The sequence below is a fragment of the Diplotaxodon limnothrissa genome, linkage group LG7 (assembly GCF_057381915.1).
Source record: "Diplotaxodon limnothrissa isolate DT_005_m linkage group LG7, D_limnothrissa_male_GT1.1, whole genome shotgun sequence".
NCBI lineage: Eukaryota > Metazoa > Chordata > Actinopteri > Cichliformes > Cichlidae > Diplotaxodon > Diplotaxodon limnothrissa.
Window position 1 is genome coordinate 17,217,688 of NC_140602.1, and position 20,340 is coordinate 17,238,027.

Here is a 20,340-nt window from a genome sequence, read left to right on the forward strand (position 1 = left end):
ACACGTACCTGCCTGCTGAAGATAACACAGCCTTGAAACTCTTTTTCTCTCTTTCTCTCTATTACCACAACAATTTAAGGTACTGTAGTTAGAAATATGCGCATTAAATACGGTTTTAGATATATTATAAATGGAGGAATCTCGTTTTGGAAAGTAAAAGTAGATAATAACTTATGAATATTTAAACCACTTAGCCTACATGTGTTATTAAAGGGGAAAAAATGCATTATAAGCAGGCAATCTAGTTATCATCGATTGAACTCTTGAGAGCATTTGCTAGAGTAAAAGCTGAAGGACTGTGGTTTAAAATTACTGTTGCAAATATCAGTTTAAAAGCTCATTTGTTGCTCTTGAAGTATCAAAGTGCACATCCTGAATTGGGTTCTACTTACCCTACAGAGCATTACCTAAGTCATTCAGTAAGCTGAATAATGCATACATTTTCTGAAGGGCTGAGTTTTTAAATTTAGTAAAGTGTGAAAGGGAAGGTTTACCAGATTGCATTTCGTTGCCCTGTACCTGTGCATGTGCAATGACAATAAAGTTGAATTCTATTCTATTCTATTCTATGTGTGTTTTGGAGGTGGCAGCACTGACTGAAAGATAGAAGGATGAGTTGGAGACTGTGGTTTGGAGACGAAGTTAAGGAGGCACACTTGGCTGACTTGGTTCAGACGTGTGCAGAGGAGGGAGAGTGACTATATTGGACAAAGGATGTCCAATATAGTATATGGAGGGAGAAAGGACAACAGAGGAGGGTGAAGAAGTCACTTGGATGAGTGATGAAAATGTTCCTACGACCAAAAGTGAACAGAGTTTTGTGGGATTGAGCTGGATGATTGAGCATGGATCAACACACATCAAAGAATCTCATGGATGTCATGAAGGAGGACATGTGGAGAAGGGTGCGGATGATCTGCAGTAGGGGCCACTGAAGGGAGCAGTTAAAAAAAGAAGTAGTACTGAAACTGGGTTACTAGTACCCAGCTGTTAATGTGGTGTTGTTGTGGTGTGAAAAAGAAAAAAGTGTTTTTTTCCTCTGAGCTATGAAGTTTTGACAATTTAAGTATCACAAAGTGCATGAGGATTCACTCAGATATTACTTACTGTGTCGTTGTAAAAAATACACCGATGAACATGTATTCAAAACCAATCTATATAAACTATTAAAGTAATTACTTGTGGGGAACAAACCCTTTGTTTCTTACTGTAGGGTTAATGCCATTGAACGATGCGGTCATTTTTAAAACTGTGCAAAAATAAATACAAGAAATGAAAGTGCAAAAGTACAAAAAAAATGTGATGACCATTATTACGTGATAATATTTCAGCTTAAGTGGTGAAAAACAGGGTGGCAGTCAAAATGCGGAAGAAAACTAAGCAGTACACGCTGCAAAGTGAAAAATGTTGTAAAATAGGGTGATGATTGCATGTATCTATAACCAGACAATCAGCAGGCCTAACAGGAAGGAAGGAGGTTTGGCCTGATGATACTCACAGCAAGTTTGATCATTTTAGATAAACCGACAGCATAACTGACATATCGTGCTGATGTTTCCCTCCAAGAAGTATTTCAATTTGATGTAAAAGAATCTGGCTTACATATAACCGGTTCTGTCACCTTGTTTTTCAACACTACCCCCCCTCCCCCTCCTCACCCCTCCCAGCTGCACAGACACCCCAGAGGCCATGAGAACAACCCAACTGGTTCTTTCATTCAGATTCAGCTCAGAATGAGCTAATCCACCATAAACACTCAGGCTCGTGTTGCATCACAAATCCCCGAACCTTAACAGTTACCGTGTTGTTTCCCATTTCTTAACTGGTTTGCATCACACATTGATATGCAGGAGCTTATGCAGTTCAAAGGTGGTGACTAAAGCGATGAACTAGTTTGACAGGACTAAGGAGAACCACACAAAGAAGCTTCTGGGATACACTGGACAATAGACTTCCAAAAAATAGCAGCAGACAACATCATTCATTTGTTCATCAAGTTTTAATGCTCCTATCCGTGCTTTTAATTAGCTGGACACACCCATGGTGTAACTACCACAAAGCCTGCAGACACTGTCCTCCGTTCAGTTACGTATATGCGCTGAGCTCTGATTAAACATTGATGAGCTTATAACACAAGCTGTAAGCACAGCGCCCTGCAACATCTTCCACCGTCATGTCATTTGACACAAAACACAACAATAAGTCGGTTGGGCAGGATGCAGATTTTGTATTACTAATTCAGAAGGGACATGTAAACAATCTGGTGTGTTTATAGAAGCGGTTCAGCGTCCAAGAATTAGCATTTAGACTAAGTGAAACCAAAGTCCTGCTAGAAACAGGTCTTGCAACTCAGGAGACATCCTGAAATTCTTATTTTGAAGCATTACTTAAATGTACTTATATAGAGAAAAGTCTGACAAAATACATTTATTCCCCCCTGGAAGTTATACTTTTACCACCATCGTCATCATCATTGTTTACAACAGGCTGAACTGCAGGACCAACACAAAGAGCTGTGTACAGAAAGGGGAGTAGTAAGTTTGATTTCCCAGGTAAGATGATATCTCTCAGTGTGTGCCACAAAATGATGGGAGATTTTCTATCACTAAGCTGTGGCAAGCACTGTGTACTCTGCTGGGGGACAGCATCAGAGCTGGTGACACTGAACAGACTGAATAAACTGATTAGGAAGGCTGGCTCTGGGATTGGCTGCAAACTGGATGCTTTCAGCGCTGTGGCGGAGAGGAAGCCACTGAAAATATAAATGTGACAAATATCACCTGATCAGCCCTCTGCACTTATGAGTACATAGCTAGGGTTAGCGTTATTTCTCTGTGAAGTTCTGAATAGATCTCAGTTAAATGGCCTTTTGGAAGTGGGCTTTTCTGCTTTGCATGAGACAGTGGGTTTACAAACCCCTTGTGGTCAACCACTTTGAGCCAGTTTCGTTCTGAGAATGATTTAGTTCATGAGAAAGGTGTTTAAAATGGTGTTTGAGCTTTGTCTCTGCATGCTCAAGAACATTTGTCTCATTTACTTCTAGAAAGCTACTTTCAGATGCTGCCTTATTCATACGGGGTCACCATAGCAGGCAACTGCATGATTTTGTGCACTGGATGCAACCCCAAAGGGATTTATGTCTCCTCCTGCAAATGAATCTGGGAACTTTTGCTTGTTAGGTAAATATGTAAACAACTACACTATTAAATTCTTATTGAAGTATGAATGTTCATCCATCTGCAGATTATCACAATTCACAAGCTGTTGTCTTTCTCCAGTGAGGCTGTATTTTTAAAGCACTTTTGCAGTTATGACTAAAATATTTTCACCTAAAACTGAATGATAATGAAAACAAAACCTGTTTATGTGCAAAGTTTTCTTAACATGACTGGTAATGGTGCAAAACACGTGTTATATTTGTGTGCGCTATATAAAAGTATCATTCATTCAAAATAATCAGTGCCGTCAACTCCTGCTGACAATCATGTTTGAAAGATGTTTTTATTTTCAAATGATATGACCATCATTTTCTGTTCGTGTGAATTTGTCCAAAAAAAGATGAAACCCACGAACTACCAAGTGCTGCCCGTTAGCCTTGGTCAATTCTATATACAAAGCTATATACACAAATACTTCAGATCCAGATGACGTCAGTTTTTTGAAAAGCGATGTTGCCAATCCTTTGGACTGGCAAACAAATGAAAAATAAAAGTTTTAACTTTAATTGATCTCACAATTCAGTTCACATTATGACAACTTTTTTTTTCTTAATTACTTAATAATTACCACTATAAAAAAAGCTGTGTATGAAAACAAACCATACTGATGTCGTCAAAAGTACAAACAAGATTTGCCAAAAAACAAAACAAAACAAAAAAACACAAGGCCTGGAGTCTTTTAAGGATAAAATATTATGTACAATAAAAAGCACGCACCAAGCCTACCATCCAAGTTTCAAAGGGTTTGTTCCTGAACAGGCAGATACAGATAGGCTTCCTTGCAATTGGGAGTTGATTTTATTTGTCCTAATTGTGAGCTGCGCTCTACTGACAGGTTCCTAAGGGGTCAGATGAAGGACAAAGTTAAGATGTGAAAAAAAAAATTCACAAGTTAAACTGGGTCATTATGTTATGACCTTTCAGTGACGTGAATAGGCGGCCACTGAATCTTCAGTCTCGTGTCGCTATAATAAATAGCTGCGCGTCAGACAGCAGAGGCGGCCTGGCTATTATAATCAGTGGACTCCATTTTGAGGATGTAAGGGATGATGCTGTCAATCTGCACGTTGCCAATGAGCCCAGCGAAAAACAGCTCCTCGGTGACAGCTGCACTTATCAGCCTGAGGGCAGGGAGACGCAGCAACAGCTTGGATAACCTGGGATTGATGAGAAACAGACATCAAATTCAACATGTAACAAGTAAATCTACGAGAACAACACACACACACACACACACACACACACACACACACACACACACACACACACACACACACACACACACACACACACACCTCTGTCCTGCTTTTTAAGAGTTAAAAAACTTATGGTGCGTTTCCAGCATTGCCGGCGTTATGCAGCACAGAGGTGAAGCCTACAAACCTGTAAGAGTCTTCTGGATATGTTCTGGTTACATAGTCCTGCAGCTCCATGTAGGCTTTTTCCTGGAATCTCTCTATCTGTGGGATATTATCTATGCCCGGATGATCTGTTACAAAAAATAATGTATATGCACAGTCAGACTTGAGTACACCAAGGAATCTGCTTTTGTGCAAATCGGGGGGGATTGTCTACGCACCAGGGCTGAAGAGTACAATAGCTTTGAGGTAGGCATATTCATACGAGTCGGGGGAAAGCTTGGACACGCTGTTACAGAACTCCTGCATCCTCCAAATGTGCTCCATCACTATTTTCACTCTCTCTGGGGACAGCTTCTCTGTGAGACCAAGGGGGAAAAAAGGGCATGATATAACAGACATGCCACAAAAGTGAATAAGACAAGATAGGGGTAGGAATTGATAAGCATTTGCTTCCTCGTCCTCCTTTTCAAACAGGAAACTGTCAACATTTTGTTTTTTTCTTTGTGAATAGGATGGCTTTTAATGATTTTGTGTTTATTTGTTTTTTTATATGCATTAGCACTTGTTGCTTCCATTTTCAAAATAAAAATTTGTTTGATTCATTGAACATCTTGTGTTACTGTCCCCTGAGTCTGTCTAGCTTAACAGCTTTCCTCTTTCTCAAACTGTAAACAAGTATTAAACCTCTCAGGAAGACAGCAGCAGAGCTCTCCTACCTTCCTGTAAGCTGGTCTGGAGATGGTTGATAATAGCACTTAAGATGGTGCCGACATTCATTACATTTGAACACTGTGCCAGACCCAGGGCAAAAAGTTCATTCCAGCAGGCTTTCATCAGGTTAATGTCATTGTCTTGCCCGCTGTAAAACAAAATGCACATGGTTAATGTAGAATAGAATAGAATAGAATTCAACTTTATTGTCATTGCACATGCACAGGTACAGGGCAACGAAATGCAGTTTGCATCCATCCAGAAGTGCTACAAATGTACAAATGTACTACAAAGGACAGTGCGTGCACATGTAACGGTGCACTTCAAAGACACGTGATTTAACAGACATTATCCACAAAGAATATTCTTGCAACAACAGGCTTACCCGAGGGTTTGAAAGGCAGGTATGGAGCGTGCCCAGTGCATAGAGAGAAAAAGTAGCCGTGAAGCCGATTCACAGATGTAGTTGACATTGAGGTACTCTGGCACAGGCAAAGGCATCATAAGCTGCAGGAATGGGGAAAGAAAACAAAAATATGCTAACAATGCAGCTCTGTTTAACACAATCAGGTGTTTTTAATCAAAGGGGAGAGTCACAATCAGTGGCTGTCCTTTTACCTTGAAAGGGATATGGCTGTCAGAAAGTAGAGGTCCTTCCAGCTCCACCACAGGGCCCGACTGGTCCCCTGATATCAGCTGCATTGTAGCCTCCAAGGACTCTCCTGCTGAGCCATCACCAGGGTGCAGGACTTTGGCCAGGGTGTCAAAAGCTCTAATGATACACAACATATACACTTATTATATTTTGAAAAATGCTTGCACTGAAAAATCCTCACATTTGCATTTATAAGTTGTATATTACAGGAGATTCATCACAAAGCAATACAGCACCACTGTCACAGATGCAAAATGCTATACTTTTGATCAGCAGAGTGCCAGTCTAATTAAAGCCTTAAGATCGAATTAGAAACCACATGGCCCTGCAGGAAATTCAATTACAGCTTTATGACAAACAGAAAATAGAAGCCAGAGAGTTTCGTGAGTTTCATTCTGGTGCTTCTTTAGGCCTCGGTATCAGCATCAAAGCATCTTGATTTCTTACGACAGCTCTCACCTCGAGATATCACTTGCAGTTTGTTCATCTCCCTGGATATCAGTCATTGAGCTGTCACCGTTGCTAAGTGTTTCAGCTCCCATCAGATCATTTCCGCTGTCACTCGCTTCTCTGCTCTTGTTGAGGTGGGCAAGGGATGTTACTACATTTGCCAGTGTTCCAAGGTCACCCTGGCATGGGTCCTCCTGCTGAGGAGGGGACAGTTGTTATCGAACAGTCTGGTCACTGAACTGGTCCCAGAAACAACAGGGACAAAACTGGTTCACAGCAAACTTATTAGGACACGTCTTCATCAGTGAATGTGCAATGAGTTTCGTTTGTTTGTTTAATCCTAAACACTCTAAAGTTCTCTGCTTGTATATAAGGTAGAAAACATATAAGCATAATACAGTTATACTGCATCCGTGTTACCTTTTCAGGTGAAGCTGGAATCAAGATGGTGTTTTCCAGCTTGGAGAAGGGTTGCTGAATGTTGAGCAACATGCTTGACTCAAGCAAACTTGTAGATCTGATGTTAAGAGATTTGACATCACATATTGCATTATACTTTACAAGGCCGTGTAGCAAAATAATAATTTCCAGGCAGAAATATTAATCGAGCTTCTAATTGTATATAACGTTACATAAAAGACTTCCAATGTAAGTTCAATATAACTAAGCAAAGTCAAAGGAGCTTGCAAAGAAAAGCGTCTGGACTTCTTTAAGTTGCTTGAAGACGTTTCACCTCTCATCCGAGAAGCTTCTTCAGTTCTAAGGTCAAATGGTGGAGAGTCCCAGATATAAACCTAGTGGGAGTGACCCCCCACAGAGGGACAAAAGGACCCCCTGATGATCCTCTAATCGCCTGAGCCAAGGTGGGAAACTGGGCGTGGGTCCCAATCAGCCAGGGTTTCGGGTGTGTTCATTGTGAAACCTGGCCCCACCTTATCATGCGAATTCCTGAGGTCAGATGGCCCAGGATGTGAGTGGGCGTTAAGGCGTCTGGGAAGGGATCTCAAAACTGGATTATAGATGGCAGAGAGTTGGTGTCGTAAACCCCCGCCTCTGTTCAAAGATGGTCGCTCACAGTGGACATAAATGGCTTCTTTCACTCCTCTTTCAAACCATCTGTCCTCTCTGTCCAAAATGTGAACATTGGCATCCTCGAAAGAGCGTCCTTTATCCTTAAGATGCAGATGGACTGCTGAGTCTTGTCCTGTGGAGGTGGCTCTTCTGTGTTGTGCCATGCGCTTGTGAAGTGGCTGTTTGGTCTCTCCAATGTAGAGGTCTGAGCATTCCTCGCTGCACTGTACAGCATACACCACATTGTTAAGTTTGTGTTTTGGCGTTTTGTCTTTCGGGTGAACCAGTTTCTGTCTGAGCGTGTTGCTGGGTCTGAAATTTTGGACAGAGAGGACAGATGGTTTGAAAGAGGAGTGAAAGAAGCCATCTATGTCCACTGTGAGCGACCATCTTTGAACAGAGGCGGGGGTTTACGACACCAACTCTCTGCCATCTATAATCCAGTTTTGAGATCCCTTCCCAGACGCCTTAACGCCCACTCACATCCTGGGCCATCTGACCTCAGGAATTCGCATGATAAGGTGGGGCCAGGTTTCACAATGAACACACCCGAAACTCTGGCTGATTGGGACCCACGCCCAGTTTCCCACCTTGGCTCAGGCGATTAGAGGATCATCAGGGGGTCCTTTTGTCCCTCTGTGGGGGGTCACTCCCACTAGGTTTATATCTGGGACTCTCCACCATTTGACCTTAGAACTGAAGAAGCTTCTCGGATGAGAGGTGAAACGTCTTCAAGCAACTTAAAGAAGTCCAGACGCTTTTCTTTGCAAGCTCCTTTGACTACGATGACCTGGATGACTGAGAACCTTCACAGACATAACTAAGCAAAGGCATTGGAAATGTAGAAAAATAACATGTACAGCACATTTTATTTATTATGTTTTCTTACACTGTGGACATTTAGCAGAATTCAACAAAACTAATAATAACAACAACTGTCTTATCAGTATATTAGAGTTTAAGTAAGATTTACCGAGCAGTTTCCTTGTCGGATGCAAAAGTAGGTGTAGCAGCCAGAGGGCTACACAAGTTCTTGCGGATGTAGATCTTTTCAGTGGAGGCTGCACAGTTGACGGATTTTTCTCTCGCAGTGACTTCAACAGGCTTTCTCTCACACTGAACAGCTAAGAGATCAAAGTCATAGTCACGTCAGTATTTTATCGTGCAGGTTCTTAATAACTTAATATAGTATTACAGTTTCTTACAGTCCTGCTTCATGCCCAGAGCTATACAGCGCTGCAGTCGACAGTACTGGCAGCGATTTCGGTGTAGCTTGTTAATAGCACATTCTCCGGAGCCCCTGCATGTGTACACCAGGTTCTTCCTTATGCTGCGTTTGAAGAAGCCTTTACAGCCTTCACAGCTAACGGCTCCATAATGACGTCCTGAAAGATGAAAGGGAAATGTAATCAGGTGTGCTTATGTGTCATTTCAATACCAACATTATAAAAAAAATCTCTTTCTCTCTATACACACATATATATATACCTAATGCATACCTGAGGCCTTATCCCCACAGACAACGCAGTACTCCACAACAGGCTTCACAATAGACTGGTCTGAGCTTTCAGTCACAAACTGCCAAACAACCCCAGAAATTGAATAATTTAATACAGCAAACACTGCAAGCAGGCTGACTAAACATATTCATGCCCCAGTCATTAGACTTTTCAGCTTGTTTATCAAAACTGGAAGGAGTCAATAACATCTTCAGGCAATACCTGAATCTGCTGCCCAGTGAGTTCGGGGGAGGCAAACAGCAGCTGATTAACCCCAGAACCATCTGGAGTAGTGAGGATGACCTTGTTGGGTGAGCCTTCCTGCTTGGCCAGAATTACTTTCCCCCCAGAAGAATAATCAGCATTTGCAAGGATAAACTGCTGCTTTCCAGGGGAAGATGGCTCAAGTGCTGTGACGATCTGGATCTTCTGTCCAGTCTGCTGATCAGTTACAATCTGTTAAAAAAATATATATATATATAAAAACATGAGCAGGTGTTTACTGCATGTGCTGAAATGATAAGTGGAATTGACACATTTTACAAGCAAATTGCGCATCTTTATTTATTCACACAAATTCAGTCTCTGGGGGAGAACGGGCCATATCGTCACCTGGATTCTGTGTCCTAACGCCATGTTGTTGTCTGCAGACACAAGCTGAATCCTTTGAGCCTGTCCATCCATTCTGATATTGCACACACCTTCCTCCACCACCGTTCACATCAGTGCCCCATGAAACAGGCACACCTGTACAATTAAACATCTGTATTACTCTGTTGGGATCAGAGAATATCCTTTAAAAACAAAACAATTACTTCACAATGTTCTTACAGTAAACAAATCCCCGAATCACTTATCATCACTTCTGATTTATCATCCTTTCCCCCACGATAAAAATATGTTTTTTCTAATGCTGAGGCTTTTTCTAAAAATATGCATGACTGGTTGTTTTGCACAAAAATTCAACAGAAAAGCAAAGTCAGCAGTGGCTTCACAGTAAATTGCCAAATAGTTCTTAAAACAAACTGCCAGTCATTTCATTTTTCAACACACTGATTGACTGGCTAAATAAAGTCAGTCTCAGCTGATATACAGAAATGCTTTCCTATCTAAAAATAAACATTAAAGTCAACCTCAATAATATTCTATAGGTTGAGATCTAGCAAATACATTTTAAGACCATTTTTAGCAGATGCCAGGGATTTCCCAGGAATATAGAACTGTGATATAAAAATTTAAAAAAAATGTAACACATTTTTCAAAGTAGTTTTCTTTACTCAATTGTAAAATATGTTTGTGTTCATCAAATGGCATCAAATAACAAGAAAAGGCACAGACTTGTCCTAAGTAAGCAGAAATTTGCCAACCAAAGAGGGTTTGGCCTTCTACTACAGTGAAATCACGAGAACTTGATGAAAGTATTTTTTCAAAAAATTTTTTTCGATAATTGGAGTTTGATTTTAATATGGCCAAAAAAATGCATAGTCCTCTGTTAATTAAGGCCACATTGCCCTTTGACTTAACTATATGCAGTTCAGTCGACACCACCACAGGTCAGTTTGAGTCAGGAAAATCCCTCAGTTCACAGTTCACACTTGTTGAAACGCAGTTCAGCTTCTAAGTGTTTTACAATGAACAGTGCAAATAATGCAGGAAGAGGTCACCCTGGAGTTACATTTCCTCTGTTATCATTATATTATTATAGTTAATGTTATAATTATTATTGTTGTTGGCTCGATCTCATATTTCTGGACAATAGCCCTAGTCTATAAATAGGAGGAACAAACACAATCAAAGTTAACTTGATTAATCAACTGATAACATGTTAATAGAAAGAGTAATGTAAAATAGCAGAAGACTCATCTTTTAATCACAAAAAATATTTCTTAGGTTCTACCAAAGATCTAATTAGTGTTTTTTAATAATCTGATGTCTGCAAAGGGAGCTGGGACAACGTGATATATTTCAACTAAGAGCAAATAAGTCTGGCAGAACTTATACTTACATAACCAATAATTATTCATACTCCAGTTTTCTCCAGTCCTTGTAGTTACAGCCCGACATCTGTTTATATTTTTAAATTATGTCAAAAGCTAATAAGTCATGCATTGCTTGAAATAACTTTTACTAAACCAATATAAAAATATAGGTATTTAATCTGTTATGTACAGTGTCAGTAACTACATGTTAATTTGTGGCCTGTTCTAACCAATCAAGCCGGTGCTAGCTCGAAAATGCACTATTGGTGGCCTTGCGATAAAAGACAGCTTAATGTCGCGGTAAAGTAACAATAAATGAACGACAAAGACACTGTATGAAAACATACATCCTCCTGACAGCCAACTATTTAAAATCGATACGGAAGATAAAGGTATTTCTTTTCCTGTGGGTGAAAGGTCAACATTGAAGGGTTAAAGCATGCTAGGGTTCAAGGCCCATGATGCCGAATCGTACAGTGAACAGTTGCGCTCCGTTTTTCACAACTGACCAAAAATCGCAATAATTCTGGCACCGGACTTCCACGCGAGTCGGCATTTGAGAACAGCTCACGATTTAACACTTTTAAATTGCTGCTGTTATACTCACACTTACGGAAAGGATGCTGTTGCTTGCTTTACGCAGTGTGGTTTGCGACGCTAGCATTAGATAGCCGTAGCACGGTTAGCTAAAGCGGCTAACATAGCTAGATAGCATATATGTTGACGATATTACTGACGTTATGCGTTAACCTATGATGTTAGCTCTATAACTGTCTGTAGAGTCTCACAAACATAGCAGCACCTTTACATACTTGCCGATCTTATGTCTTGTGCTCCCAGCTCCACACGACAGTGCTAGCGAGCTAAATTAGCTTTTTGCTAGTTGGTAGCTAATGGCAGCTTCCCTACTGTAGACCTACTGAACACTCCCTCCCTTCCTGTGTTACTGGCCGCTCACGGATCCTTCTTTAACCTCTCCTCTCCGCATAACTAATAAAGTCTTACCTTTCGACGAGCTGTTGGGTCAGATATTTTGCTGCCTTAAATAAATTAATATTTTTAAGTGTTTGCTGCAGGTAGTGGGAGGGTCAGAGTTCGTGACCTTTTTTTATCAATAAATAAGACTCGCACATGCGCATTTGGGCAACATCGATTCATATTGTGTACACTAAAACCTACAGCAATTGTCATGTTTAGACGTCACATTCCTGGTAAACCGTTCATAATGTAGTCTTCCTTTCATTATACTCATGACAAAAATCAAAACTCAAAGAAAATGAACAGGAAATCTTTCATTTGATTAATGTTTTTCTCAATGACAATATACTTTAAATTGTTAAATCTTTTTGTTGGTCATTTTTGTCACATAGTTTTAGGTTTAAGTTTAATTCTGAAATTTTAAAACAGCTTCTGTCACACCAGCTATTATTCCATTGCCTACAATGTCCTAAACCATTTTCTCACAATCCCTGCACTTGAATGATTTAGCAAGAGTACACACAACTGGGCTTAAATTTGTGACATATCACATTAGTGAGGATTAGATATTGCACAACATTTTTCTTATCAGTTGGGTTACGGTGTCTTCGCAGCAAACTGATAAATTTACATTGAAGATTACGATAAAATTCAGCAAACTGTTATGAAGACATTGTAAGCCTTTTGAAATTTCATAATCAAATGTTGAAAATATTGCACCTTTATACTAAAAAGGGGCACAGTGACAAAAAATGAACCGCCCTCTTTTAAGTGCAAATAAATTCATTTTACATAACCAGCTTTTCGATACATAAAGTGCAGATAAAAAGATCACAAAGTGCTCTTTTAAAAGCACTAAAAAGATCACAAAGTGCTCTTTTTATCTAGAAAGGTGCTATATAAATACAATTTTAAATTGTCTCATTACATGTCTTTTCCAGTATATTCTTGACTGGTTACTGGTTCTATATTATTATAATTGAGAGTGAATAAAGTGACATAAATAAATAATATTTAGTTCCATATAACAGTAGCATAAAAATGAGTGATGCCATTTGCTCTGCTGTCATTACTTGAAGAATTCTAATTGTAAAGATAAATGAATAATCCTAAAACTATGCTTTGGTAACTTATGTTATGTAATGGATGGTCTCACAATGCTGTACATGTCATGAGCTGCCCCTATTTTGCTAGCAAAGTAGGAAATAGGTGCAATAACTTATTGGCACATGTAAACATAATTAGAAATAGAGTCTATAAGGCAGAAACAGAGTGTGTACAATTTTAATAACATCATATCATGTGTTTCTTCAACACAGCTTGAACTCTCGTAGTTAAACTTTCTTGTAATTTCTTAAAGAAATTTTCAGGAACAGTTCTCGAGGATTCTTGAATGACATTATTTTTAAAAAAGGATGAACCCACACTGCTTCAATAGTGTTGATCTCTGGTGAGACCAATCCATGACTGACACTGTTGCTTTGATGTTTCATGGCACATCAAAATCTGCCAGTGCTTCTTTGTATTCATTCCATCAGTTTAGATAAAATCCCCCACACCACTGACTGAATTCCAAATCCAAACCATGTTTACAGGTGACTGTAGACACTCACTGTTGTATCTCTTTCCAGGCCTCTTCTGGACACATTAACAAAATCTGGGGTCATCACCTCATAAGACTGATTTTAAGTCCAGTTCTTGTGTACTTTGGCATATCTCATCCTTTTCTTGTTTCCATCCCTTAAGAATGATGTTTTGCCTGCCACCCTTCCACTGAGACCATTTCTGATGTGGCTTCAATGAAAAGTAGATGAATCAGTTGAAAGACCACATGCATCTCTCAGGTCCTGTGTCAGGTCTTTGCTTGTTTTTTTCCTATTTCTTAAGGACATAACTTTCAGATACTGTCCATCTGATGTTGAAGCGTCTTGGGGCGACTGTTGTTGTGATTTGGCGCTATATAAATAAAATTGAATTGAATGTTACTAGTAGCTCTTTGAGAATCACTTTGTTGGCGCAAAACTACTATTTTTATGCCTGCCAAACGGTGTTAATCTTTTTGCAACAGGCTGCTAGTAACACAGCGTGTAAAGATAAAATTTAGGTACAAGGACTGGACGGAAAATGAATGAAAAAGCAGACATGTCCAAAGAAGACACTTTTAAAGACCTTCTGAAAGCCTGAAGAGCTATGGCTCAAGAGCAATTCTGGTAATGAAATGAGGGGTGACTCAAGATATCTGCAAAAGACTGTATAAACTAGGGGTGCAACGATACACAAAATTCACGGTTCGGTTCGGTTCGATACTTTGGTGTCACGGTTCGATATTTTTTCGATACAAAAAAATGTTCATGCCTTTTTAATTTGTCATTTATTAAAATTATAAATATATATTTTAACTCAAAAGTACAGTTTTTAAATTGAATGTTGCTGAAACAAAAGTAATTAAAAAAAATAAATTATCTGATTGAGGAATCACTCATCTTTGGAAAAGAGAGTTTATTACAGAGTTCTGTTTGTACAGTTATGTTTTGTTTATGTTGCCATAGTGACGGGTGACGCCCTCTCGCTGCGACGGTGTGTCCTTCCGGGGTCAGAGGGCGCCCTGTGTGTTGTTGTTGCTGTGCTGTTGCCGCGCTGAGCAGTTAGCTAGCGGCAGTGTTCTTCTGCAGATGTCAATTGTTAGCAGAGCTGCTCTGTGCAGCGTTATGGCATAATAATTTTAAGGGAGAATAAAAAGTCGACACATATCTCATTCCTGACGGAGGACTCTACCACTACACTTCTCCAGTCCATTCACAGAGTCGTTGCATGGTAAGACATGGATAGGAAGTGGGCGGAGCCTTTTACCGTCATTTTATTACGACGCAAAGTACAAACACCTGTGGACACACAATCCAACACCCCCACTTGTACACAGGTTGGGGAAAAACAATCCTCCGGAAAAAACATCTTACATTCCAAACACAAATACAGAGAATTTTTCTAACTTAGACTTTGAAACTGGTTTCGTCATCATATCTGCTACCATTGACTCAGTTGGACAGTAATCAATGAGCACTTTCCTTTCATGTACAGCTGACCTTATAAAATGATATTTCACATCAATGTGTTTACATCTTTGTCTGTTCACTGGATTTTTTTGACAAAGCGATTGTTCCCTGATTGTCCTCCAATATCATAGGTATTTCATACTCAAACTCATCAAGATCTTGAATCAAATAAGTCAAATACATACATTCCTGAATTGTTGCTGCTAATGCCATGTATTCGGCTTCACAAGTTGATAGTGCTGTAGTTGTCTGCTTTTTGGTTTTCCATGATATCAAAGGACCATTTTTATTTAGGCTTACACAATAACCTGTCATACTGCGTCTATCAGAAACATCGGATGCCCAATCTGCATCACTGTATGCTTGTAGACCTAGTTTTCCACTTGAACATTTCCTAAAACACAGTTCTTTTCCTCGACTACCTTTTAGATACCTCAGAACATGTTTCACTGCTGTCCAATCATCAACAGTTGGCGCATTGAAATGTTGTGACAGTTTGCTGACAACATAGCTTAAATCAGGTCGCGTACAATAGCTCAGATAAATAAGACATCCTACCGCTTCACGATATCTCCTCACATCTGGTAATGTCTCGAATTTATCAGAATGAGTCCATTTCTGTTCACAGGGTGTTAACCTTGGCTTACAGTTTTGCATGTTAAATCTCTTTAAAATGTTCTCAATATATATTTTCTGTGACATTCTGACACATTCTTTTTCTTGAATAAAATCTATTCCTAGAAAATGGTTAAGTTTCCCCAGATCTTTCATTTGGAATTTAGAAGAGAGCATTTCTTTCACGCCTGAAAGCACATTTTCATTGTTAGCTGCAATGAGTAAATCATCCACCCACACTATGATGATTACTTTTTCACTTTCAGTTTCTTTTGAATACACACAATGATCAGCAATATTTTGTCTAAATCCACAACTGCTTAAATAGTCATGTAAGGTTTGGTTCCAGTTACGACCCGATTGCTTCAGCCCATAAAGTGATTTCTTTAGTCTGTACACCAGTTTATTAGTCTCACTTGATTCTGTCTCAAAACCTTCTGGTTGTTGTATATATATTTCTTCATTTATTGGTGCGTGTAAATAGGCGGTTTTTACATCCATCTGGTGAACCAACATATCATCCTGAACCACTTTCTGCATCAAAACTCTCACACTCGATAAGTTAGCAGTCGGTGAAAAAGTCTCCTCATAATCAACTCCTTTTGTTTGACTAAAACCTTTAGCCACAAATCGAGCTTTGTATCTGTCTGATCCGTCTGAGTTCTTTTTAACGGCATAAACCCATTTACCCCCCACTGCTTTCTTACCCTCTGGTAAAGTGGTTAAAGTAAATGTGTCATTCTCCTTAAGGGATTGAATTTCTTCATTCATCGCTTTTTCCCATTCTTTTGACTCACTTGACACAATAGCTTCGCTAAATGATGTGGGTATTTCACACAACAATCTGTAGCAATAATCAACACTGGTTTGCATCTGTTCATTTTCACACTCTTTCACATCCGTGATATAATCACTCAAATAATAAGGTCTCTTTCTGATTCTGGATGGATAACGTGTAGCTCCAGCATCTACTTTATCATCAGTTTTAACCTCGGACTCAGTTTGACTGCTTTCACTACCATCTGGAATATCCTCATCCTTCGTCTGTTTGGGTTCACCATCTTTTCTGGATTCATAAACCTCATCTTCTGTGTTTGTTGATCCATTGTCGCGGGATTTAGTATTTTTATCAATCTGTGCTTTTCAACTTTCCCGGTTTTTGGGAAATAGATCAAATATGCTGGACTATTTTTGTCATATCCCAAGAAAACACCTTTGTCGCATCTTGGATCCAGCTTTCCCCTATTTTGTTTATAAGCATAGCACAATGATCCGAATTTTTTCATTCTAGAAAGATCAGGTCTTTTTCCAGTTAACATCTTATACGCTGTCTGACCTGTGCGTTTGTTAAAACATCGGTTCCGAATCACTCCCGCGGTTTGTACTGCATATGGCCATAAAGACTTTGGCAATTCGCTCTCAACTAACATGCATCTCGCCATGTCAAAAAGTGTACGCCAGTTCCTCTCTGCTGTTCCGTTTTGATGAGGCGAATATGGCGCCGAAGTTTCCTGCCTAATGCCGTGTCTACTTAATAAATCTCTGAACTGTCTGCTTGTAAATTCAGTTCCATTATCAGAACGAATGCACTTGATTTTCCCATATGACGCCACCTCTGCAATAAATCTTTCAGTTGCTTGAGTTGTATCACTTTTGTGTTTCAGATTATATACAAATGTTGCACCTGAATAATCATCAACGAACGACAAAACATACTTAAACCCTTCTTTAGAGTTTGGCGTAATCGGACCAGCTAAATCCGTATGTACCAACTCTAATGCTGCCCTGGCCTTTTCATCTGGTTCTCGGTTCCTAGTTTGAGTAAACTTCCCTTGTATACAGGCTTCACATTGCATATTTTTGTTGATTTTACCCTTAATTTCCATTCCATCAACGACATTTTGCAGATTTTGAACATCCTCATAATTACAGTGTCCTAGAATTTCATGCCACGTTTGCATATCAAAGCATCCATTACATTTCTCTTCAAACTCTTGCACAGTGTTTATAAAGAACAGTCTCTCGTGTTCATATATAGGGAATTTTGTTCCATCAACATGTTTAAGAAAACTGTCCCCGTGTTTGAAAACCACAGTGGCTCCGTTACTAGTAGCTGCTTTTACTGACAAAATGTCGTGTGGAAACGATGGAATGTAGAGTGCTTGTTTCAATGTTACCTTGTGACTGCGTCCTTTACTGTCAATCATACTTATCTCAGCATCTCCTCGCCGCTTTGCAGCTCCTCTGCTCCGCCTTCCGTCAGCCAACTCTACACAATGAGCCTCGGGTCGAAATGTGTCATCAAAAGTCTTAAAACTCTCGATCTTCGTAAAGATATGTGACGTCGCTCCCGTATCCACCAGTAGCTGGTTATTCAGCATCTCTTGGCCGCCGTCCGGGACCCTCTGGGGTTCGGAGCCCGTCTTGAACACATAGTCCTTCTCCACAACCCCTCTCGCTTCATCCCGTCTTAGCTTCCTTCTACAGGTCGCATCTTTGTGTGTACTACTCCGGCAAAAACTGCACCATACTCTGGATCGGCACGTTCTTGCAGTGTGTCCCTTTAGTCCACATTTAAAACACACAATCTCATTATTCTTTGATCTTCGGTCATCTGCTCGCCATGAAGTAGAATCCTGGTCTAATTGCACTTTTGTCCTCATTACGTTGTCATCAGTTACAGCCGCACGCATTCTCTCGGTTTCTTCATAACTTCTGAGTTTTACTTTAAACTCTGAAAATGTGATTTTTGCTTCGCTCTGTGTAACGTGCACAATCAGGGGTTTAAATGTCTCTGGTAGACCTTTCATTATCATTGCGATCAGAAGTCCATCAGTTAATGACTCACCCGCATTTTTTAACGCTGTGATAATTGCTTCTGCTCGGATAATATAGTCCGTCACACTTTCATTCTTTTCATTTGTGAGAGAAGTAAGTTCGGTGTACAGACTTATGATCCTTGGCTTGCCCACTCCTGCATAATGACCTCTCAAAATTTTTAGGGCTTTCCGTCCGTCATCAACTGCATCTCTCATAACTAACGATAAACTTTTGTCATCCAGAAATTGTATCAACTCTGCATATGCTTCTGCATTTTTGTCATCATCTTCACCATCGGCTTCTTCATCACCCTCAGCCTTTAAGATGACATCTTTCAAACCTTGTAGTCTGAGATGACCAAGGAACTTCGTTTCCCATATCTCATATTTCCTTTCATCTCCATCAAACTGCAAACGGGAATATCGACTGCCCGACTCTGCCGTGTGTCTGCTCATGATGCACAAAAACGCTTACTCACTCAATCGTGCCAAACTTTTAACACCTGCCGGTAACTTGCGGTTTCAGCAAACGCTGCCCTTCCTTTGGCAGTTACAGGATCTCTTTACTGCTGCTCTGGGCCCATAACCTGTTAGCAGAGCTGCTCTGTGCAGCGTTATGGCATAATAATTTTAAGGGAGAATAAAAAGTCGACACACATATCTCATTCCTGACGGAGGACTCTACCACTACACTTCTCCAGTCCATTCACAGAGTCGTTGCATGGTAAGACATGGATAGGAAGTGGGCGGAGCCTTTTACCGTCATTTTATTACGACGCAAAGTACAAACACCTGTGGACACACAATCCAACATCAATAAACGGCTGTGCTCCCTGGCTAGCTCACGGGAAGCAAGACCAAACGACACCTCCGTCTCCTCCTTGTCTAAGCTCGCCACATTGGTGTCAGAAGTGGGATGATGGTGGCACCCCATGTTCTGACCCGAGTGACTTTTCCCCCGCGGGTCTTGACCGGCCGGTGCGCCAAAAGACGGCACCTGGACATTTGCAGGACTTTGTGTGGGGTAATGGGGTCGTCGGGGACGACTGACCCCATAGGTGGGGGCTATGTAGCGGGTCAGGGCTGTTCGGGGTTCTGTTTGTACAGTTATGTTTTGTTTATGTTGCCATAGTGATGGGTGACGCCCTCTCGCTGCGACGGTGTGTCCTTCCGGGGTCAGAGGGCGCCCTGTGTGTTGTTGTTGCTGTGCGGTTGCCGCACTGAGCAGTTAGCTAGCGGCAGTGTTCTTCTGCAAATGTCAATAAATGGCTGTGCTCCCTGGCTAGCTCACGGGAAGCAAGACCAAACGACACCTCCGTCTCCACCTTGTCTGAACTTGCCACAATATTAAACATATCAGGTCCCCATAAGGAGAATCATGTGCTAACGGCTGTCTAAATGACTCGAGTAAAGTTTGTAGCATGCATGCTTGTTGTTTTTGTCTGCTTCCACTTGTCTTTGCACTAGGATGATGTCGGCGTAAACGCGCAGTCATATTCGTTGTGTTCCCACTAGTGCTGTCAGCGTTAATCTCGTTGAAATGACGTTAACGCCACAACACGGCAAATTTCCGTTAACGAGCTACCCCTGATCGCCCTTGCGTGGGGCTAGACGGCCAATACGTTAACGAGCTAACTGCGCTAACACACTAGTTCCCACCCATGTAATTGAGCATTGCTGGCACATCCAACATACTGTTTTACTTTAGTCCATGACGCGCTTACCTTCAGGGTCATACCTCACATGAAAACCAAAATAATTCTAAACGCCAGATCTGAATGAGGGTGGGGGAGGTTCAATTTGCCATGTTGCAAGGAGAGCTTAACTTCTGTCTCGCTAGCTTGCCCTGCGCTCTTCCTTCTGAAGATGCTGTCTGTGTTGAGCGCTCAGTGAATCTGCGTTCGACTACTCCGCCTAGGCTGCACTGTCGA

The 20,340-nt window shown here is 40.6% G+C and overlaps 1 protein-coding gene across 2 annotated transcripts; it reads right to left on the minus strand.

Moving 5' to 3' along the window:
• Positions 1-3,528: 3,528 nt before the first annotated feature.
• Positions 3,529-12,036, minus strand: nr2c1 (nuclear receptor subfamily 2, group C, member 1). 2 transcript variants are annotated; one of them, XM_085357577.1, is made up of 14 exons: positions 11,950-12,036; positions 9,578-9,712; positions 9,188-9,421; positions 8,966-9,044; positions 8,672-8,851; positions 8,440-8,590; positions 6,816-6,912; positions 6,405-6,592; positions 5,909-6,062; positions 5,676-5,797; positions 5,296-5,438; positions 4,798-4,935; positions 4,602-4,707; positions 3,529-4,375 (listed from the first exon to the last, which is right to left on the minus strand). In XM_085357577.1, the coding sequence occupies exons 2-14, from the start codon at positions 9,647-9,649 to the stop codon at positions 4,204-4,206; spliced, it is 1,836 nt and encodes a 611-aa protein (XP_085213703.1). In that variant the 5' UTR covers positions 9,650-9,712; positions 11,950-12,036; the 3' UTR covers positions 3,529-4,203. The 2 variants fall into 2 exon arrangements, with proteins under 2 accessions (XP_085213703.1, XP_085213704.1); XM_085357578.1 differs by lacking the exon at positions 11,950-12,036 and adding an exon at positions 11,757-11,784.
• Positions 12,037-20,340: the final 8,304 nt, after the last annotated feature.